We start from the raw sequence: 24,343 nt of genomic DNA, 5'->3' as shown, positions 1-24,343 counted from the left end.
ACCCTGTCTTGTACAAATGGCAAAACACTGTTGCAAACATTGAATGCTGTTATTGTTGTTGTCAGGGATAGGTCTCCTGATAAAACCTTGCTGCCCACCACCCATTGCCATTTGCCTTTTCATAAGTAAACACCACATTGGCAACCTCAAGATTCGAATATGGAACCATTGTGTACAACACTGTATCATGTCCACTACAAGTTGAGTCAGAGTGAAAAGTGAATTGGACACAACATTACCAATTACTGTGGCAGGAGAGGGTGCTGGGGCATGATATATAAGGAACAGTACCACTCTCTAGGAGGAAACCAAGCATACTGTAACTGTGGCTGCATGGTACAGTGTGTTTTAAATTGCAGTCTCTGTAACAAAGTATGGTTGAATAAATGGTCTCTAGCATGGAAACCATGTATTTTCGGACTTAAGTTCATTAGACTTTTTTGTTCTGTATCGTCTCCTCCATCAATCCCTAGAGCTTGTAAATGGTGGAAAAAACCACCCTGTGTGTGTGTGTGTGTGTGTGTGTGTGTGTGTGTGTGGTGAGAGAGAGAGAGAGAGAGAGAGAGAGAGATCCACCTGCATCTGGATCTTGTCAAAGACCCCTGGTGTGCTTGCACTAGAGTGTGCTCACACCATAATCATATTGTCATACACTCATCACAACCGTGATGCTGAGAGGTAGTCACTTCCCATTGTGGTTTGTCTGTCTGTCAGTCAGTCTGTCTGTCTGTCAGTCTGTCTGTCTGTCTTCAACTTCTTTACTTGGAAAATCCCTACCATTGATCTCCACTTTAGGATATTTGTGGGGCTTCATATAATGTGATATTAACTGCTTTTTGTCAGAAGAAAAGGTTGTAAGTGACAATTAAAGTATGACAGTTATGACAGTGACAGGCATAAGTAGTAGCACTGTTTTGTTGAAAACTACCATTTTGAGATTGAGACTGTTTACAGAATACAGGTTCATTCTTGTAGAGAAGTAAATGGCAACCAGTTACTTTTAATAGAGATATTTCTTCAGTTAAGTGGTGCTGTTCCCAGTACAAGTAGTTCACATAGAACAGACTTTCTTAGTCTGTGAAGAACACAGAAAAGCACAGGTTATTGCGCCAGTCAGGTCGTCACATGAAATAAAGTCCAAGCCTTAGCAATTGTAGCAGTCAGAGACCTGCTAGTTAATATAGCTGAGAAACACATACCAGCAAATATAGGTGTTCATTGAATCTCTACAGTGCCAGTGATTTATATTAAATAGCTGTTGCAACATGTGATGCCCTGGGGTGTTTCCAAAGATTGAGGAGATTCTTTAATTGATGTCCATGTAAAATTTCTGCCAGACTTTTTCTATTCGTGAGAATAGAAAAGTAATGGTTCAAAACTGAAGTCAGTGCTTCATGAGAAAGAGTGAACTGCAAGGTTTGCTTCATCTGAGGTTTGAAAACCCTTACAGATCCTATGCTTCTCCATTTGCTTGTGGCTAGAAAGGAGCTCATAGGTGGTGTTGACTACCTTGCAAAGAGAAAAATCTGCCAACATGGTTAAGGAAAATTGTGAGCTTTCGTCTGTAACTATTGCTTTGGGGAGGCCTTATGGTACAAAAAATCATTGTCAACTGTGCAGTTGAGTGTAATTTGCTTGTGTAGGGAAATTTTGAAAAGGAATCCATCCTTTTTTTTTTTTGGTGGGGCTACAGTGTATATGCTAAGGGCCCCAAGGTTCAGTCATATGCAGCCAGGGGGAGAATACTTATGCAGAGCTGCATGCTGAGCTGAACACTGCTGGCACAAGTTCACAAGGCATTCTGTGTCTCAGTCTATTACAGGCCAACCAAGATGGTGTCATGCCACTACTTTAGTTATGGAGATTCCCCAATGTCCACTATGCAGTAGCGCAAGTACTTTCTTAAAGATGACAGAATGAATCACCACATGTTTGTGTCATTCATTATTAGGAGAACAACTCGTGTGTGACTGAACTGCTGAAAAATAAGCTTTGCACACTGAATTTGTACAATAACACAAGTGTCATGACCAGCTGTTGAAGAATGTTTTGTAATGTCAGATCTCTTGTGCTCCATGAAGCTACTAACTGTTCAGTTATTGGCAATTCTTGAAGTGCTTGTGTTGTTTCATTCAGTTGGAAACACACAATCTCCTGCTTGTCAGACTCATGATCTAGGCCTCATGGAGACAGAGAGATGATGGCTTGTTGGCGTAAGCAGGATTCTGTACATGTAACAGCTGAGAAACAATGCCTGTCTCTGTAGTCGTGAGCCATTCTACCTGGTAAAGACAACCTTGGGGATTGTGGATTGGTGATTTGTTACCAGAAAAATTTTCACCTGTACAGTTATATACAGAACTAATGTATTGGTTATATAATCACTAATCCCTTTTTCTGGAATTGAGCAGTTCACTTGGACCGAACTTAATGTCTTTGAAATACACACACTACAGTGCTCTATTCCATTTTTGTTTCTGTGTGACAGAAACCACACCAATGTCATAACTAGAAATTTGTTGTGAGGGCCAGATATTTATAAGGTTCCTGTTCTAAGCTTCTGAAAGCTTTGAAACTTATTGTGGACCTTATGCATGCCTCACTGTTCTTCACATTGTATTTGATAGTTTTGATATCTGGACCACATTTGGGATAAGACAACTAGAGTAATTCCAGAACGAATTTTCTCCCTGCAGTGGAGTGCGCACTGATTTCAAACTTCCTGGCTGATTAAAACTGCTTGCCAAACTGGGACTCGACCCTGCAACTTTCTGAAGTATGGGTGGAAGTAAAGCTGTGATGGTGGGTTGTGCTTGGATAGCTAAGTCAGTAAAGCTCTTGTCTATGAAAGGCAGAAGGTCCCAAGTTCAAATCCCGGTCCGGTGCACAGTTTTAATTTGCAGGAAATTTCGGTTTTAGTGATTAATCTTTTCCAAGAATGCTTGTAGTTATTTATCATTCTGAGTTCTTTCAGATACTAAAATATGGGATGTGTTCCATTTTTGTTTACAATGAACCCTAAATACTGGCACTAGGCTACACTTCAACTTGATTGTCTGTTGAGCTTGGAAGAAACTTTTTGGATTCTCAGTTAGCTGTTGCACATTTTTATTCACGACAGAGATACTGTCTAGATGATTACAGCATCATGTAATGCTGTTGGTTGATGTTCTAGAAAACTCTGAAACATTGATGGAGTACTAATTATACGGAAAGTTAAATGTAGATATATGTAGATGGCAAAAGGAATGTTTGACACTGGAAATGTTTTAGATTCTTTGTATAAGCTAACTGGAGATAAGCTATATATCTGTGGATGCTAAGCACTTTCCTTACCATGTGTAATACTACAGTGGTAAATTACCTAAAATACTCAATTTGATGGAAAAACCTGACTTAAGTTGATTATATGTGATATTTTATCCCCACAGGCAAACTGACAATTTAAAGAGCTTTGGCTGCCAGCACAGTTTTGATGACAATGTAGCCAGTGGTGGTGTGGGCTGTGCATACTATTATCCATGAGATCCCATTTGTTAACGTTGTAACCTCCAATAGTTAAATGCTGATCTTGTGGAATAAAGCAACTGCAGGTATAGTCAGTGGAAGTAATTTGAGGGGGAGGGGGTAATTTGAGGCAGATGTTTCTGTGCTTGGAATTCTTGAATATTACTTGCTAGATGTGTCAGTCATTGGTAGAGATTGGCTCAATGCACTTGTTGCTGATTTTGTGAATAATATTCATGAATCACATGTGATTACGGCTTTCTGGAAGTAACTCAGAATGACTGTCCATAAATTAGTTGGTATGACAATATTTCAGTCCTTTTGCATTGTCCGTCCTGTCACAAAATTCTGCGTCTCTTGATCAAAATTGTTCTTTGATGGTTTCTTCCTTGCTTAATGCTTTTATCTGGTCCATAAAGGTGTCCATTATTCAGGAATATGCATTTTCAGTAAGCTGCCAGCAGTCATAAGAAAACTCCTTCTACTCCATTGAAGAATTCCGTAGTAGAACCAGTTCATGTGTATATACATTTATAATTATTAATATCAAATAATGTGAGTATTGTGTAAAATCTGACTTCCATCCTTCTTCAGTGCAGTATTGTTATCACTGTAAGTAAGTGTTTCAAACTATGTTTTCTCATTAATGATGCAGGGCTAAGATTCTCTAAGAATTATCAGATGCACCTCAGTATATTACATCAACATGTTTTGTGAAAAGTTTATTACCCTTTAAAGGAAAAATGTTTATTATTTTTTTAAATTTTTTTCCACATCCATGAGGAATCTTTCAAATGCACTCTTTGGAAGGTACGTTACAATAAATCTTTTTTTTTCTTTTTTCTTTTTTTAAAAATGTGTTGTGTGTTCTATATCCTTTATGATTGAGGATCTCCTCACTACAGATCTATGGAGCAAAAAGTACATTGAATCGGTTCTATTCTATGGTCTTCTACCGCCCTTGTTCTCTATACACATAAACAGTCTGACAGATAAGGTGACTGCTGCTGATGCTGTAGACTACAGGAAAATGTCATCATCAAGTTACTTTAGAAGGATACCGGAAGACTTAAACAGAATTTCCATTTGGTGTGATGAATGGGAGCTTATTCTATATGTACAAAAATGTTAGATAATACAGATGAGTAGGAAAAACAATTCTGGAAGTTCGAATACATTATTAGTGGCATAGTGCTTGACACACAATGATTACATATCAGGGCATAATGTTGTAAAAGGAATGAGCATATAAAGTCGTCAGAAGGGAAGATGAAAGGTAGACTTCATTGGGAGAATTTTAGAGAAGTGTGGGTCTTGAATACTAATAAAGGATTTGTAGTGTCCCCAGCAGGTTTTGTTAAAATAAGACAGCAGAGCAATTCCAAGGTATGGTGCTAGATTTGTTAATAATACATTTGATAAATACATAAGTTATTGTGGATGTGCTACACACACATCCCCATCAACGCGCGTCAAATCGGAAGACTATCACCTGGCGATCGGTCTATCTGACAGGAGGTCCTAGTCACATGACATTTATATTTTAACAGTTCAGAGAACTGGTATTTGCGACTAATTGCAAAATGATTCTACTGTCCCCAATGTAAGCCTCATGTAGGGTCCACGAAGAGGAGGCAAGAGCAATTAGAGCTTGTACAGAGGTATATAGACAGCCGTTTCCCCTAGCTGTATTAGCTTGTCGAACAGCACTAGCAGTGGTACAATGTACTCTGCACCGTGCACCGTATTGTGGCTGTTGCTGGACAGAAAGTAGTTATACACAAATTTGACATATATTTCCTCTGTTTTAATGTAAATATTGCTTTAAAACTAATTATTTCTAAGGAGAGGTTGGTGTCGTTAGGTAATATGTATTAATTGATGTGCCATGTTTCGTACCAAAAAACATAAACAAGAATTTTCAGACTTTCTGTAAACACAACACACTCTGATAAAATAAATGAGAGATCCACAGGATAGCTACTGATAACAATGAATATTACGCAAATGTTGTAGCAAAAGAAAATCGAAAGCAAACAAAAAATTTAAAACTTAAATTTCAAAAAAAAAATATGTTACTGTTTGCTTCATCGTCTGCCTTAGTCAGCATTGGACATTAGGAATGGCACAGCATGTGCTCAGCACATTGCACTTCTGTAATTAGTATTAGCTTTCATAATTTGAGGAAGTTTCCGTCAGTTGTTCCATTGTTATTGGGACATTAAGTGCTCATAAACAATAATTGCAAACCTGTTTCTGTATGCCAGTTTTTGGTGCCATAAAACTATTCTTGAATGGCAGCATTTCAAAATATGTTCCAACAGAACTCATAAGCTTCAAGAGAGTTTCTGTTGACTGTCTTTAACAAATATGAAAAATTTGTCTCTCTTAATGTTAATAACAGAAAACTAGAATTTTGTGGACTGTCATAGCTTTTACCATACTCTCAGATTTGTAGCCAAGGCATTTGTGCAATAAATAGCCCTATGCTACAAATATAACACAGGAACTTCTTATTTCCTAACTGACATGTGGGTTGTAACTGCTGTGTGAGCAGATGCTATAATACAATGGTGTTGGAAAACCTCATAGAATTTCTTGTACATTGTGAATTGTTGTATAATGTTGCTGTGTAATGTGTATGGAGAACTGTATTTTTATGTGAAACCATTTTCTTTGTGTTGGTATCTTTGTGTGTGTGTGTGTGTGTGTGTGTGTGTGTGTGTGTGTGTGTGTGTGTGTGTGTTTTCATTTATTTGAGAAAATTTATTAGAATGTTGTCTCTTTGTTAATAGTGAGGACTCGCAGTGTTGACATTACAATTTCTAATATTCTTGAGGGCCAAGTGAGGTATGATCCTTTGCCTGAGAGTGTGTCACCCTTGTCATCTACACTTATTACAAGTATTCCCAGTGGAGCGTCACAGGTAATCATACAAGTTATAAATATACTATAATACTGTATATGAAAGTACTTGAATTTCAGTTGTGATGTTGCTGTGTTCTGTTAGAATATAAATAAGCCTTTTATCGAAAGTATGTTTGAAGGAAATTACAAAAAGTAATTTCAACAGTCTTCTTTATGTGAAGGATATTTGTTGAGGGAAAAAAACTGACACTCGTCATCAGTTATGTGAGATAAGCTGCAGGGTAAAGGTCTTCTTTAGACATTGTTGTATTATATGTTTGTTATTCAAAAAAAGAACCTTCAGACCAGCCTCCAGCTATATATTCTTTTAGATGGGGGAAAAGGTTATACTTTTTTAGTAGAGCTAATAAGCAGCATCAAGTACTAAAAATTCTTTAATAGGCTGTGAGCAGCCCTAGCAATATCCCTGCTTTTAAGATAGATAATAGTACAAGAGAAATAATTATGTTTTCCAAAAATATATTAAAAAAATCTTCATCTGGTATTTTAACTTATCCACATCTTTCACTTTTAATTGCTTGATGTGGTACTATTTAAATACTGTTGCTGCTTTCATTGAAGTATGTTGACTTAAAAATGCATACAGACATTTTTCTACAGAATAAGTAGGTACAGACATTTTTCTACAGACCAAGAAGTATATTTTAACTCTTCACAAGCATTGTAAGAATCACAGCTGTCACCATTTTTTGAGTGTAGTTCATAGGTGTGTTATCTTTGTCTCCTGACAGCAGCTGTGGTTCAGATCACTCTGGTATCACCACATCCCATTCAGGCATTGTATGATACATGGAACAGAAGAATTAAAAGCACAGTGAAATACATTGTAAAATGTAAATTAACTCTCTTTGTAATTCCTCAAAAAATTTGTTCAGTGGCTAAGCTTTCTGAGTAAAGGAAACGCACTGTCAACACCCTTTAATATTGGAAGGAAAAGTGGTGTCTTACAATGTACGCACATCAAAAAAAGTTTTGCATCAGCCCAGTTCCCAGAACTCCTGAAGATAGACATTTACTGTGGATATTGTATCACAGACACAGTCCCATAGACTGTTCAAAGATGTAAACAACCATGCGTGAGCAGTGCCCATTAGACGGAGGGGGTCTAACAGCCGATCAGTTCGTCATTCCACCAGTAAGGAGGTAAATGGCTCATGTTGTCTGTAATTCAACTGTGCCTAGACTGTCAATACCGCAGTTCGATCGCGTCTGCATTGTTACTTTGTGCCAGGAAGGGCTCTCAACAAGGGAAGTGTCCAGGTATCTCGGAGTGAACCAAAGCGATGTTGTTCGGACATGGAGGATATAGAAAGAGACAGGAACTGTTGATGACGTGCCTCGTTCAGCCTGACCAAGGGCTACTACTGCAGTGAATGACCACTACCTACGGATTATGGCTCGGAGGAACCCTGACAGCGATGCCACCATGTTGAATAATGCTTTTCGTGCAGCCACAGGCCATCGTGTTACGACTCAAACTGTGCACAATCGGCTGAATGATGCGCAACTTCACTCCCTATGTCCATGGTGAGGTCCATCTTTGCAACCACGACACCATGCAGCACTGTACAGGTGGGCCCAACAACATGCCGAATGGACTGCCCAGGATTAGCATCATGTTCTCTTCACTGATGAATGTAACATGTGCCTTCAACCAGACAATCGTCGGAGACGTGTTTGGAGGCAACCCGGTCAGGCTGAACGCCTTAGACACACTGTCCAGCGAGTACAGCAAGGTGGAGGTTCCCTGCTGTTTTGGGGTGGCATTATTTTGGGCCAGTGTTTGCCGCTGGTAGTCATGAAAGGTACTGTAACAGCTGTATGATACCTGAATGCCATCCTCCAACGAATAGTGCAACCATAACAGCAGCATATTGGCAAGACATTCGTCTTCACGGATGACAAATTGCACCCCCATCATCCACATCTTGTGAATGACTTCCTTCAGGATAATGACATCGCTCGACTAGAGTGGCCAGCATGTCCTCAGACGTGAACCCTATCAAACATGCCTGGGATAAGTTGAAAAGGGCTGTTTAAGGACGATGTGACCCACCAACCACTCTGAGGGATCTACGCCAAATCACCGTTGAGGAATGGGACAATCTGGACCAACAGTGCCTTGACGAACTTGTGGATAGTATGCCGTGACGAATACAGGCATGTATCAATGCGAGAGGATGTGCTACTGGGTATTAGAGGTACCGGTGTGTACAGCAATCTGGACCACCACCTCTGAAGGTCTCGCTGTATGGTGGTACAACATGCAGTGTGTGGTTTTCATGAGCAATAAAAAGGGCAGAAATGATGTTTATGTTGATCTCTATTCTAATTTTGTGTACAGGTTCCAGAAATCTCGGAAATGAGGTAATGCAAAACTTTTTTTGATGTATGTATTATGGCATTCACCTGTAGGCACCGCTGTTGCTCCAGCATTTCTTCTGTCATTTACCCATCTTCAGTTCGATTTTTGTCTCAGTGTTTTCTTATATCTTGGTATGCAAGAGAGAACTTTCCATTTACAATCCATTCACTTGGCTAAATGTCATGCCTACCTCCATTTCTGTTTCATTACAGCTACGATTGTGTGTTCTTCGCCCACCTGGAACCTGATCAGTGATTTGCTGTTCCACCAAGTAATTGCTAGTGTGACCCCTGTATTACTTGCTAAGTATTCAACTTTTTGTAATGATTCTCTTATTAAAAATCTATTTTATTGCCACAAGTTTAACTTTCCTTTTCAGACACATTGGAAGATTAGTTCTGAAAATTCTGTTTAGTTTACCAAAATCACAGCATTCCATTTTCACTCATTTTTTCCCTCCTTTCTTGTCCTGTTGATGCAGTAGTTTTTTACCCTCAACTGTCACAAATACTAAAACTTGTAAACTGGTTCTGTGACTTCATTTCTGATTCGCACTATATTCTTTTTGATATGTTGAGTATACTTTATTTTAACTGGATTTCAGGACTACTTTCAAGCTCACAAATCCGTTAAGTTTATCTTCACTGGAGTCAAATAGTGCACTGTAATCCACAGAAAGTGATTCAGAATGATGCATTAACTTGTATTCTTCTTCTTTTTCCCAATTTTAACACCTGAAATCTTCCTCAGGAACTGATGAAAATAGTTTTGGTTATGTGAAGTCTTATTGTCTGTCTCCACTTTAATTTTGACTTTCTCACTAATCTGGAGAGATCTAATGAAAGCTGTAGACTCAACTTGTTTTTTAGTATGATATTGTAAATTGAATCAACACTGTTTTCCTCGGGGGCTATTAGTAAAGATTTACTTGAAACTGTTCAAGCTTTCTCAAAATCTACAAATTACAGACATTTAGCTGACAAAATGGGGTATTTTCCCAGAACAAGTATGTTTTGTCTTCTTCATACTGTTGTTGTTTCCAGTTGTTTCTCTTATCATATTTCATTGTTTGTTTTCACATCCTCTTGAAGATATATTTTAATAGTTTTGTTAAGTTAAATATGACAAATGGAAAAACTGGTAGAAGCCGATCTCAGGGAAGATCAGTTTGGATTCTGGAGAAATGTTGGAACACATCAGGCAATACTTACCCTATGACGTATCTTAGAAGATAGATTAAGGAAAGGCAAACCTCTGTTTCTAGCATTTGTAGACTTAGAGAAAGCTTTTGACAATATTGACTGGAATACTCTTTCAAATTTTGAAGGTGGCAGGGATAAAATACAGGGAGCGAAAGGCTATTTACAATTTGTACAGAAACCAGATAGCAGTTATAAGAGTCGAGGGGCATGAAAGGGAAGCAGTGGTTGGGAAGGGAGTGAGACAGGGTTGTAGCCTATCTCCAATGTTACTTCATTCTGTACATTGAGTAAGCAGTAAAGGAAACAAAAGAAAAATTTGGAGTAGGAATTAAAATTCATGGAGAAGAAATAAAAACTTTGAGGTTTGCCGATGACATTGTAACTCTGTCAGAGACAGCAAAGGACCTGGAAGAGCAGCTGAATGGAATGGATAGTGTCTTGAAAGGATATAACATGAACATCAACAAAAGTAAAATGAGGATAATGGAATGTAGTCGAATTAAGTCGGGTGATGCTGAGGGAATTAGTTTAGCAAATGAGACACTTAAAAGTAGTAAAGGAGTTTTGCTATTTGGGGAGCAAAATAACTGATGATGGTCGAAGTAGAGAGGATATAAAACGTAGACTGGCAGTGGCAAGGAAACGTTTCTGAAGAAGAGAAATTTGTTAACATCGAGTGTAGATTTAAGTGTCAGGAATTCGTTTCTGAAAGTATTTGTATGGAGTGTAGCCATGTAGGGAAGTGAAACATGGGTGATAAATAGTTTGGACAAGAAGAGGATAGAATGCTGAAGATTAGATGGGTAGATCACATAACTAATGAGGAGGTATTGAATAGAATTGGGGAGAAGAGAAGTTTGTGGCACAACTTGACTAGAAGAAGAGATCAGTTGGTAGGACATGTTCTGAGGCTTCAAGGGATCACCAGTTTAGTATTGGAGGTAGTGTGGAGGGTAAAAATCGTAGAGGGAGACCCAAGAGATGAATACACTAAGCAGATTCAGAAAGATGTAGGTTGCAGTAGGTACTGGGAGATGAAGCAGCTTGCACAGGATAGAGTAGCATGGAGAGCTGCATCAAACCAGTCTCTGGACGGAAGACCACAACAACAAGAAGTATAATATGTTCTGTGATGATCATATTATTGTCTGTTTGAAACTATCATCTGCTCTTTAATAGCTTCTTTTTTCTAATTGAGATGTTGCATTATTTTAGTCTCTTTGTAGCTGCAACATCATGTACCTTTTGGATAAATTCTTTCATCAAATAATTATCACTTTCATCTGTATCTGTTTAATCTTCATTTTCCAAAATGTTGAATTTGTTCCTTAATTAAATCTAGCATATCTTCCTGTACTTGCGGTTTCTTACCTTAGGTGTCTCATACTTCTTAGCTTTGAACCTATTTTTTATTTGGTCTTTTAATAGTTAATGGCTGCTTGAGGTTCTTAAGCAGTTTGGGAGTGTCATATCCTATTTATTTATCGTTTGGTAATACATACTTTGATTTTTAGTTAATTTTCAGCATTGCCAAGTCAGATTTCTCCTTTTATTTTTCTTCCTGGTGGAGCAGTATGTTAAGTATATACATGTTGTTTTCTCATAACAGACTCTACTAGCATGTGACCTGTCATTTCTTGAGTCATTTTTAGGAAACATTCTTCAGTTTTTGTCCTACTGTGAGGTTAGAATGGCAGTTTTCTTTGTTTTCTATATAATTTTCATCCACATTGACCGTATCGCACAACTCAAACTACTCTCATTTCTACTATCTACACAAAGCAGAAACAGCACTTTGCAGCCAGTCATTTTTACTGTTACAGCTTACTTGTGACTGTGGGATCTTAGATTGTAATCATGTAGCAACAGATGATGGAATTAAAGCAGTTGTGATCTTTCATCCAGTAGTGTATTTCAACCTGAAGGACATATTGGAGGATCACTTCTGTGACAAACTGAAATTGAACATCAGAATGCCCTTTGTATCTAGAAAGCATGATGTTACCAACAGAATGTGCCACTTTGGACTGCTACTTGATTGCAGATCTTAGATTCTTCCATTCTATAGAGGCTAACCTTGCATCTGATGTGTAATAGGGGACCCAGTTCTCAGCCTCCTCCTCCATAATGCACAACACAAAATAGTCTTCCTGTTTATAACAAGAGATGCTGACGACTGATGCCCATTCTTGGATTTACTTTTGGCCTTGATCAGTGTCACTGAGTCCCCATGGGCCTCTTCCTCTGTCTGTCTCGTGGCCAATGTGGAGCCCTTGACACAGTTGCTGGCATCTCATCAAGACCACTCACTTCAAGATGATGTGTATCTGTTTTTTGCTGCTTTGCACCATTTGCTCTTTTGTAACATTCAACTGCACTTATAATATCTTTTATCCAGGTAAGTAATGCATGTTCATCGAGCATCATTGCACAAGAATTTGTGGGAATAGAGTAGAATTTTTATTGTCACGTGATATGTTATATACAATTACTTGATTGAAACGATGGTGACTTGTCAATGAATACTGTTCTGTGCCTACATAGGTATATATAAAATCAACATACATGAAAAGAAGGTTTCTGCATGCACACACAAGCACATTACACCACAAAAAGCTAAATACATGTTATATTTCTTCCTCTTTTTTAAATTTTTTCAAACAGCTTCTTTCTATTTTTTTTATTTTTGTTTTTATAGTTTATAGATATGGGCATGTATAAGAAGAATCCATATCTCTATTAAAAGAGAACAAAAACATGTAAGGAGCTCATAATATAAAGTAGAAAAAAATTAATATCCTCTACTTGCCTTCCTCATTTATAAAATCTTACACACAGTAATAACACTTGCTTTTTAAATATTTTCCAGTGTTTACTGATGTGGTTTATAACTTGCCTTGCTTGAACTTGGACTGTATTTTATGGCAAATCTCCAAAGTCATGTAATACAGTGTATTTTCAAATAAGCTGAGTCTATGGCAAGGTAACATGGAGGAGGCCTTCTGTCATTAGCCTGTGTAAAAGATTTTCCGTCAAAAAGGTGTGTGTGTGTGTCTTTGTGTGTGTGTGTGTGTGTGTGTGTGTGTGTGTGTGTGTGTGTGTCTTTTAAGCTCAAAGAGGTTACAAAAAGGTACGGCCAAACTTTCAGGAAACATTCCTCACACACAAATAAAGAAAAGATGTTATGTGGACATGTGTCCGGAAACGCTTAATTTCCATGTTAGGGCTCATTTCAGTTTCGTCAGTATGTACTGTACTTCCTCGATTCACCGCCAGTTGGCCCAATTGAAGGAAGGTAATGTTGACTTTCGTGGTTTTGTTGACATGTGACTCATTGCTCTACAATACTAGCATCAAGCACATCAGTACGTAGCATCAACAGGTTAGTGTTCATCACAAACGTGGTTTTGCAGTCAGTACAATGTTTAAAAATGCAGAGTTGGCAGATGCCCATTTGATGTATGGATTAGCACGGGGCAATAGCTGTGGCACGGTACGTTTGTATCGAGACAGATTTCCAGAACGAAGGTGTTCTGACAGGAAGACGTTTGAAGCAATTGATCGGCGTCTTAGGGAGCACGGAACATTCCAGCTTATGACTCGCGAGTGGGGAAGACCTAGAACGACGAGGACACCTGCAATGGACGAGGCAGTTCTTCATGCAGTTGACGATAACCCTAATGTCAGCATCAGAGAAGTTGCTGCTGTACAAGGTAACGTTGACCACGTCACTGTATGGAGGGTGCTATGGGAGAACCAGTTGTTTCCGTATCGTGTACAGCGTGTGCAGGCACTATCAGCAGCTGATTGACCTCCACGGGTACACTTCTGCGAATGGTTCATCCAACAATGTGTCAATCCTCTTTACGGATGAGGCTGCATTCCAACGTGATCAACCGAGCGAGGTGGCGCAGTGGTTAGACACTGGACTCGCATTCGGGAGGACGACGGTTCAATCCCGGGTCAGGCCATCCTGATTTAGGTTTTCCGTGATTTCCCTAAATCACTCCAGGCAAATGCCGGGATGGTTCCTCTGAAAGGGCACGGCCGACTTCCTTCCCCATCCTTCCCTAATCCGATGAGACCGATGACCACACTGTCTGGTCTCCTTCCCCAAACAACGAACCAACCAACCAACCAACGTGATCAAATTGTAAATTTTCACAATCAACATGTGTGGGCTGACGAGAATCCCCACGCAGTTGTGCAATCACGTCATCAACACAGATTTTCTGTAAACTTTTGGGCAGGCATTGTTGGTGATGTCTTGATTGGGCCCCATGTTCTTCCACCTACGCTCAATGGAGCACGTTATCATGATTTCATATGGGATACTCTACCTGTGCTGCTAGAACATGTGCCTTTACAAGTACGACACAACATGTGGGTCATGCACGATGGAGCTCCTGCACATTTCAGTCGAAGTGTTCGTACGCTTCTCAACAACAGATTTGGTGACTGATGGATTGGTAGAGGCGGACCCATTCCATGGCCTCCACGCTCACCTGACCTCAACCCTCTTGACTTTCATTTATGGGGGCATTTGAAAGCTCTTGTCTACGCAACCCCGGTACCAAATGTAGAGACTCTTTGTGTTCGTATTGTGGACGGCTGCGATACAATACGCCATTCTCCAGGGCTACATCAGCCCATCAGGGATTCCATGCGACGGAGGGTGGATGCATGTATCCTCGCTAACGGAGGACATTTTGAACATTTCCTGTAACAAAGTGTTTGAAGTCACGCTGGTACGTTCTGTTGCTGTGTGTTTCCATTCCATGATCAATGTGATTTGAAGAGAAGTAATAAAATGAGCTCTAACATGGAAAGTAAACGTTTCCGGACACATGTCCACACAACATATTTTCTTTCTTTGTGTGTGAGGAATGTTTCCTGAAAGTTTGGCTGTACCTTTTTGTAACACCCTGTATTACCTTTTTGTAACACCCTGTATATTGCCATTAAGTGAAGGCTTACAAATGAAGGTTTGCATGATTGTCTGATCTTTGTTCCCATCAAAGCCCTGACGATTTTTTTTTGTGTATCCTGAACTCACTGAGGAGGTTACCTTTTTTGATGCCCCAAAAAATTGTGCCATATCTTAGAGCTGATATAAAATAGGGGTGATAAACAATTTCCTTCACAACTAAATCAGTTACTTTATTTAGAATCCTCACTGCATCAACAAAATTGTTTAATCGCTACACTAAGCAATCCACAAGATCAGTTCATGACGAGTTCTTATTTATAGTCACTTCAAGAAATTTAATGGAGTCCGCAGTGGTCAGTTCTATGCCCTCATAATTTAACTGTGATATATATTCAGCAGTTTGGTCCTAATAGGTACAATTTATGTTTTTGTAATGTACAGTTTCACAGCATTATTATTTATCCAGTTTTCTGTTTCTTGAAGAGTTTGTTTTGTATTCTGTGCCAGTTCTTCATTGTTTTTAAAGCATACTACTGCTGTTGAGTCATCTGCATACACAATGGTTTCTGATTTTGCTTTACATGAGACATTGTGTAAGTAATACAGGAACATTAACGGAACTATTATGGGCCCCTGGGATATGCTTGCTTCTATTTCCTTCCAACTAGAACAGGCTTTCTCACCTGTTTGTTTTATAACTACCCTCTGTTTTCCATTTTTGAGATAGGATGAGAACCAGCTTAAAGTTTTTCCATGGAAGCCATAAGCTGCTATTTTGTGGAGCAGCAGCTTCTGGTTTCCTGTATCAAACACTTCAGTGAGGTCGCTAAAGATAACATATATATACACTCTTTGTTATCAAGGCCTCTGCTTATTTTAGTGATTAGTTCATTCATAGCATGCACAGTGCTTTGAACTGTCCTAAATCCACACTAATAATCAAGAATAATGTTGTGGTTTTTCTCATACTTCTCTAATCGATTACACACTGTTTGCTCAAATATTTTAGCAAAAACTGGTACAGTGAAACCCCTATTTTACATTTTCATGTGGTCCAGAGTTGAAAGATACAAAATTGAGGAAAATGTTAAAACCTCCCAAAATAAAAACACATTTAATTGGAATATATGATTAAAAATCACAATCCTCTCCAATACTTTGTATAAAATCTGTCTAAGTGAAGGAAATTAAATGTACAATTCAATGTTTATACACTAATCTGTGGTAATGAATTTCATCAGTTCTTAAAAAATCATGGATGTGTAACAGCAAGTAAAAACTCGTCAAAAAATTTAAATTGATATCTGGGTACAAGGTAATTGAGCTATTTTCCAACATGCCCTGACCATAAATTATATGTTTGAAACAGGCATTTTTGAGAGATCATCCTTTGTTCTCACCCAGAAAAAAAGCAAAAATTGACGAACGTGTTGAATTAAACCAAGTACCAACAGCTAAGCGATTAAACCATAAGCATAAATGTGGACATCTACTTAATGACAAACTTTAACAATATTATGAACAGGATAGTTGCCTCTCACCATATAATGGATATGCTGAGTCGCAGATAGGCACAATAAAAAGGCTGTCACAAAGTAAGATTACAGCCCCCCCCCCCCCCCCCCCCCACACACACACACACACACACACACACACACACACACACACACACACACACAAGACCACAGCCTTAGGTAGCTGAAGCCTGACTAATGACAAACTTTGTCACTATCGCTGTTATTGTTTAATGCTTTTCTTACAACCTGCACGTTGTATGCTCACTAGTGTTAAAAATGTTATTTTAGACTTCATGAGAGAAACACACACATGCAAAAATTAGTTTACTTCACCAATTGATGTTACAAGCTTATTAGAAGTCTGCTCTGTAAATTTCTGTGAACTGTGTAAAATTTGCAAGAAAACTCAGATGCTACAGTTCATTTCATGCTCTTTATCACTGCTGCCAATCTTCATGATCTACAGTGTGTGGTGTGAAGTATACATGCGAGTTGTGTACGTGGTTGCGGCAACAGTATCGTATTAGATTTGAACACGAAAGTCTTTAAAATGTTCTATCGCAAAAATCCCTGTTCTATTTCTGTGTGACATCTCTGTCATAGCACATCATCTGCATGAAAAGTATATTTTCAGCACTTCACAAAATGCTTTTCCCCTTCTTGCACTCCCATCGTTGAAGAGCCACTTCCTCCTCTCCACACATCCAGTATGTGAGCTCACTTTCCATGTGTTAGTGTGGTGTGGTGTCTGCACTGGCTATTGGGTGACTTAACAAGTCGTCAGCCAATAAGATTTCACTAGCTGGAAATAGACAACTTTTCCTCAGTTACGACAGAACATATTCTTCGAAACTCAGTGTTTGAATGTAAAAGGTTGATAATTGATATTGTTACTAAATGCAGTACAGCAGAAATACATGCAAAAAGATGAAACTGACTTATAAGTGACACAAGAAAAGGTGGTGACTGGGCCCCTTCATCGTGTATTTTCTAGGTTTGAAACACTTCACGTTGACTGTCTTGTTTTTTCATTACTGCTGCAACCTAGCAGTAATTATATCATAATTGTGCGGTGAACTTTGTGGCAAAGTAGGGATACAATATTAGCACATCTTGCCTTTATTATTTTTGTTGGAATTTCATCCCATCCCACAGATCTTAAATTCTTTAGGGATTTTATAATGCTAGCCACTTTATGGCAGGATAAATGAGTAAATTTAACTACTCCTGATCTGTGTTGCACTATATTGGGATTTATGTGCGACTGCAGTCTCAGATAACTGAAGCTGCACTGTGAGCAGCAGTACCAGTGCATGACGGGAGTGGCAATTGGGTGGGGGTAAGGAGTAGACTGGGATGGGAAAGGGGAGGGTAGTAGGGTAGGGGTGGCAGACAGTTAAGTGCTGCTGGTGAGCGTGCAGGGATGAGATGGAGATAAGGTAGCGCAGCTATGTGCAGTCGGGAGGTTAGTGGGATGGCAGGGGGAGAGGTGGGGAGGGGAGGGGGATAGTGGAAAAGGAGAGAAGTAAAAAGACTGGGTGTGATGGTGGAATGAGGGCTGAGTAGTGCTGGAATGGGAACAGGGAACAAGGAAGGAGCTGGGTGGGTGAGGACAATGACTAACGAAGGTTGAGGACAGGAGGGTTATGGGAACATAGGATATATTGCAGGGAAAGTTCCCACCTCTTCAATTCAGAAAAGCTGGTGTTGGTGGGAAGGGTCCATATGGCATAGGCTGTGAAGCACTCATTGAAATGGAGTAGTCATGTTTGGCAGCATGCTCAGCAACAGGGTGATCCACTTGTTTCTTGGGCACAGTTTGTCGATGGCCATTCGTGCTGAAAACAGCTCGTTGGTTGTCATGTCCACATAGAAGGCAGCACCTTGGTTGCAGCTTAGCTTGTAGATCACATGACTGGTTTCAGATGAAGTCCTGCCTTTGATGGGATAGGTGATGTTTGTCACTGGACTGGAGTAGGTGGTGGTGGTGGTGGTGGTGGTGGTGGTGGTGGTGGGGGTGGGAGGATGTATGGGACAGGCCTTGCATCTAGGTCTATTAGAGGGAGACATGAGGTAATGGGTTGGGTGTAGGAGTCATATAGGGATGGACGAGTATATTGTGTAGGCATGACGGAACACCACTGTGTGAGGGGTGGGAAGGATAGAGGGCAGGACATTTCTCATTTCATGGCAAGATTAGAGGTAGTCGAAACCCTGGCGGAGAATGTAATTTAGTTGCTCCAGTCCTGGATGGTACTGAGTTACGAGGGGATACCACCTCTGTGGCTGGACAATGGGACATTGTGAGGTGATGGGACTCTGGAAAGATAAGGCATGCGAGATCTGTTTTTGTACAAGGTTGGATGGCTAATTACAGGCTGTGAAGGCTTCAGTGTGACCCTCAGTATATTTTGAGAGGATCCACTCATCACTGCAGATGCGATGACCACGGGTGGCTAGGCTGTATGGAAAGGACTTCTTGGTAGGGAATGGGTGGCAGCTGTCGAAGTTGAGTTATTGCTGGTAATTAGTAGGATTGATATGGATAGAGCTGCTGATGTAGCCATCTTTGAGATGGAGGCCAACATCTAGGAAGGTGGCTTGTTGGGTTGAGTAGAACCAGGTGAAGCAAATGGGGGAAAAGTTGTTGAGGTTCTGGAGGAATGTAGACAGGATGTCCTCACCCTCGATCTAGATTGCAAAGATGTCATCAGCGAATCTGAACCAAGTGTGGGGTTTAGGATTCTGGGTGTTTAGGAAGGACTCCTCTAGTGGCGTATGAATAGGTTGGCATAGGATGGTGTCATGCGGATGACTATAGCTGTACCCTGGATTTTTTTTGTAGGTAATACCTTCAAAGGAGAAGTAATTGTGAGTGAGGATATAGTTGGTCATGGCAACTATGGAGGAGATTGTTGGTCTGGACTCCATCGGGCATTGGGAAAGGTAGTGTTCAATGGCGGTAAGGCCATGGGCATTAGGAATTTTAGTGTAAAGGGAAGCGGCATCAATAGTGACACGCAGGGCACCATGCAGTGAAGGGACAGGAACTGTGGAGAGTCAGTGAAGCAAACCATTTAACCAGCAGCAGTACCTCCACTTAGACAGCTGCCACCCATTTCGTACCAAGAATTCCCTTCCATATAGCCTAGCCAACCATGTCCGCAACTGCAGTGATGAGTGGTCCCTCTGGCAATATAAGAGGGTCTCACTGAAGCCTTCACAGACCCTGATTACCCTCCCAACCTGGTCCAAAAACAAATCTCTCGTGCCTTATCTTTCCAGTCTCCCACCACCTACCAAAGTCCCACTGTCCAGCCACAGAGGAGATTTACCCTCATAACTCAGTACCACCCAGAACTCTCCTTTTCCGCTACCCCTCCTGACCTTTCCCCTGTCATCCTTCTAACCTCCCGACTGCACATAGCTGCCCTACCTTATCTCCACCTCGTCCCTGCATGCTCGCCAGCAGCACTTCACTTTCCGCCACCCCTACCCTTCCACCTCTTCACCTCCCCTTCCCAGCCTCCTCCTTACTCCCACTCGGTTGCTACTCCCATCATGCACTGGTGCTGCTGCTCATAGTGTGAGTATTTTTGTTGTGCCTATCTGCAACTCAGCATCTGTGCTGTATGGTGAGTAGCAACTTTCCTTTTTATTATATTGTTAAGGTCTAATATGAACTTATCTGTAGCAAAATAATTTGTACTGCTCACTATATTATCTATACATGTTGCAGAAGATTGTTACTCAAGTGTACTCACTAAAACTTAATGTTAGGCCATGTGTCGGCAACAAGTCCTTCAGAGAAATGGCAAGTCTGTCATCTTTTATATCTGTTGATATCAGTAAGAATTATGGCCAACCTACTCAGCAACATTCAAATTTGTATAGAAATGCTCATGTGGCTGAATAGGAAGGTATATGATATATGCTGATAATGAATACTCAGTATTCTAACATTTTGTTTTTGAGCAAAGTAGAATGCAGCAGACTCATAGTAACAATTGTAATGCTAGGTCGGGAGTAAAGTCAAGCAGAAAGAAGAGAGTCCTGCTGTTAGGTAGCAGTCATGGGAGAAGTGTAGGCCAGTTGCTACAGGATAGGCTAAGAGGCAAGTACCAGGTCACAAGCATTGTGAAACCTAGTGCTAAGCTTAGCCATGTTACAGAAAACCTTGGGGCCTTGTGCAAAGATTGTGATGGTGAGGACCATTTCTTATAGTGGGAGGAGCAGGAAACAGCCTGGCTAACTATTTGAACTAGTACTTTTTGCAGATGACACGACTGTTGTAATAAATCCCATCCCAGAAAAAGAAGCTGAAGATATTGTTAAGGATGTCTTTGAAAGAATTATTAAGTGGTTCTCAGAAAATGGACTCTCCCTTAATTTTGAAAAAACTCACTATATCCAGTTCTGTACACCAAATAGCCATACTGGCAATTGATGTAGCACATGAACTGGGCTCAGTTAAGAGGGTAGATTTCTCCAAATTTTTGGGTGTTCACATTGATGACAACTTGAACTGGAAGAAGCATATTACTGAGCTTCTCAAACAATTAAGTTCAGCTTCTTTCGCTCTTTGTATAATTGCTAGTCTTGGTAATAAAGAGATCAGCCTCCTAACGTGCTTTGCATTCCACTCAATAATGTCTTATGGAATAGTTTTCTGGTGTAACTCACCACTTAGACGTAAAGTATTGATTGCACAAAAGAGAGCAGTGAGAATAATTAGTGGTGTTCTCCCAAGGACATCATGTAGGCACTTGGTCAAGGAGTTATGTATTTTAACTGCACCATCAGAGTACATATATTAGCTAATGAAATTCGTTATAAATAATCCATCTCAATTTGCGGAAAACAGTGCAACACTAGAGGGAAAAATGACCTTTCCTATCCGTTGTTAAAGCTGTCAGTTGCTCAAAAAGTAGTACATCATTCAGCAACAAAAATCTTTGATCATTTGCCCAACAACATAAAGTGTCTGTCAGGTAGCAGATCAAGTTTTAAATCTAGCTTAAAATCATTTCTTTTGGACAACTCCTTCTATTCCATGGAAGAGTTTCATGTAGTTGCATGTGTAGAACTAAAAATTGCAGTAATATTAATATTAGCACTATTCATGTGTGTGTGTGTGTGTGTGTGTGTGTGTGTGTGTGTGTGTGTGTACATATCTTGTAATCTTACTTGTTCCATATCACATCGATAAAATAATCATAAAAATGATCTATGGAACATGACATAACTAAAATAAACTAAACTAAACTAAAGCAGCTTTCAGTTAGTATTTCCTTGCTCAAGCAATTTAAATCTTGTCTGACTGCAAAACTTAGCATATGCTTTACTAGAATGCTTGATATTAACAGGCTCTTCTGTTGGTTCTTGCTCGAACAACATTATAATAAATGAAAAGCACCAGTTTGCTTTTGTTCTCCAATATGACTTTTATTGTTAACCGGTTTTCAGCTTATAAGGGTTTTTTTTTTAAAAAAAAATAGCTGTGTTCAAACATCTTTGCAATGAAAATGTAAAAACTGAACAGTACATAAATAACAATGGAGTAGACAGGAAAACCTTTAGCACAAAATAGGAATAGCATGCTTACATAACAGTTTCTATTAATAAACAAAACTAATAAAATAAAATAAAATTGGTACTAGACCAGGTTGCATCAGGAGGTTGAACTATGTCTGAAGATGGCCTTGTAAGTCGAAAACTGGTTAACAATAAAAGTAATATTGTAGAACAAAAGCAAACTGGTGCTTTTCATTTATTCGAATGCTTGATCTTCCAAACCTGTTCCAACTCCCCTACAAATTCATTTAAGCATATAACTTTTACAGAATTTGTCCTCCAGAAATAGTCTCAATTGATATAGCTTCTACATCATTCCTACTGATAAGCCATCTATGTTAAGGTGCATTATGAACTTGTTTACAAATTAAATCAAGCACAGAATCATTGAATTGATCGATGTATCAGCTACCTGGGTTTGTTTTTAGTTCTAAATTGCATTCCCATGTTATTTTGTTTCCTTTGGACTGAATTCCATGTCATTTGGTCCACTCAATTAGTTTCCCTGGGTTAGTTGTTAAAACTTGTGTGTGAATGTGAGAGTCAGTGAGAAGGGAAGAGTAGAGTAAAAATTTACTTCGTGCTTAGAAATACCTTAATATTTCATTACAGACATTGGAACTGACATAAGGTTGCTAATTGTCAGTAAAATTATAGATACATGGCATAACACACTGTACACTATGTAGCCATAATTTTACTGACAATTACCAACTTTGTCAGTTCTGAAGTCTGTAATTTTATATGATTTAAATATTGTCTTCCTATGAAGTATTTTATATGACAAGCATATGTTGCTCTTAAATCTGTTCACCTGTTACTACATGTAATTGTTTGGATTTTCTGATAAAGACACCCATAGTTGAAGCCAGTTTAAAGTAAAATCCTGTTGCAAGCTGTTAGCTGTGTTATACATATCGTACAATTTCTGTATTGGTCTAGCTATGTTTAGACTTGCTGATTCACGACAGAAACTTGTTATGGCAAAGGCCTCAAAGTAGAGGAGGAGGAGGATGATGAGAAATACACAAGCCTTTGCAACATGTTCACTCTATTTAGTGGCCAACATGGGAACCATAAGCTAGTGAAAGGGAATGTAGTGGAAAATCAGGAAACTACAACTGTAATGTTTCACTTGGTGGACTTTTAGACAGGGCTTTTGTTCCCATAATTTTATGGACATCTGCCCCAAAATATGCATTACGAAATAGAAAGATGGTTTCTGCAACACTTGATCTTCAGTTCATTTTGTTTATATCCTTGTCAGCATTAGCAGTTTAAATTTTGAAGAGTAACTTACTTGATACCAGATGAGAATTCTTCACTTAATGTACTTTCTGTTTTTCTTTTTGCAGAGCACCAGCTCAGAAAGCTGCCCGCCTTGCTTCCCAAAATCTGCTCAGGAGCGTATGCAGTCATTTCATGAACGTAAAGCACGTCTTATAGAAAATGCTCGTCAGAAGTACATAGAAAAACATGGTTTGAAAATGGGACTTAACTGTTAAGCAAGACTTCAATGGCCAGTTCAGTTATCTACCAAATGGTGACAGAAAATGTTGTTCTGTGGACATAAAATCAGTGTCTTAGGAAAATCCTGGTCGTGTGAGACTGACTTTTTTATGTAGAGTGTTGTACAGCCACTTGTAAATATTGTATGAAAGTCATGTACCTCTTTAGTGTTAAATGGCAATTGCTGCTATTTTGGGATCTCTTGGAAGACAATACCGAAAATCGATTGAATGAAATTACGCTGCTTGCAGTCTTCTTGTATGGACGTGAAGAATGCTAGTGGGGAATAAAAATTGTACTTAGATTACCCTGCATCACCATAAGCATATAACAGAAAGAAATACATATTGAATGGAAAATTAATTTTAAATTTTAATCATGGATTTCTTGTCTTAAGCTAATGCACAACTGATTTTGTACTGATGCCGGAAGTAATTATGCATTTTTCGGATATTATTGATTTATTACTTGTACTTCTGTAAAACAGAATAAAGTGTGTAGAACATTTTTCTTACAATGTAAGAAATATAATACAGTATCTAATTTTGGTTGCAGACATCAACACTACTATAACATTGCTAAGCATAACAAGGGACCGAGTACATGTATGAAACTGGGCAGTTAAATGATAGTTGCTAACGTTACAGTTTTATCAGGAGATAATGTCCTTGCATTAAATAGTGTGACCTTGAGAGCAAGACTTTTCAGATGCAGAAAATATTTTTTTTTTTTTTTTTTTTTTTTTTAAATCACTGATAGGAAATTGATGTTGGTTGAGCTTGACAATTAAATCAGATAATGGAGGTTATTC

At 39.2% G+C, this 24,343-nt stretch overlaps 1 protein-coding gene across 1 annotated transcript in view; it reads left to right on the top strand.

The window, feature by feature from the left end:
- Positions 1-24,063, top strand: part of LOC124607191 (lipid droplet-regulating VLDL assembly factor AUP1-like) — a 93,806-nt gene extending 69,743 nt beyond the window's left edge. Inside the window, exons 8-9 of the mRNA XM_047139412.1 lie at positions 6,303-6,433; positions 23,379-24,063. Coding sequence (XP_046995368.1) covers positions 6,303-6,433; positions 23,379-23,528 — 281 coding nt within the window. The 3' untranslated portion in view covers positions 23,529-24,063. The remainder of the gene's footprint in view (positions 1-6,302; positions 6,434-23,378) is intronic.
- The last annotated feature ends 280 nt before the right edge of the window (positions 24,064-24,343 follow it).

This window comes from Schistocerca americana, chromosome 3 (assembly GCF_021461395.2).
Source record: "Schistocerca americana isolate TAMUIC-IGC-003095 chromosome 3, iqSchAmer2.1, whole genome shotgun sequence".
NCBI classification, from domain to species: Eukaryota; Metazoa; Arthropoda; class Insecta; order Orthoptera; family Acrididae; genus Schistocerca; species Schistocerca americana.
Note: the sequence above shows the minus strand (reverse complement) of the source record. Positions and strands in the feature narration are given on the sequence as shown.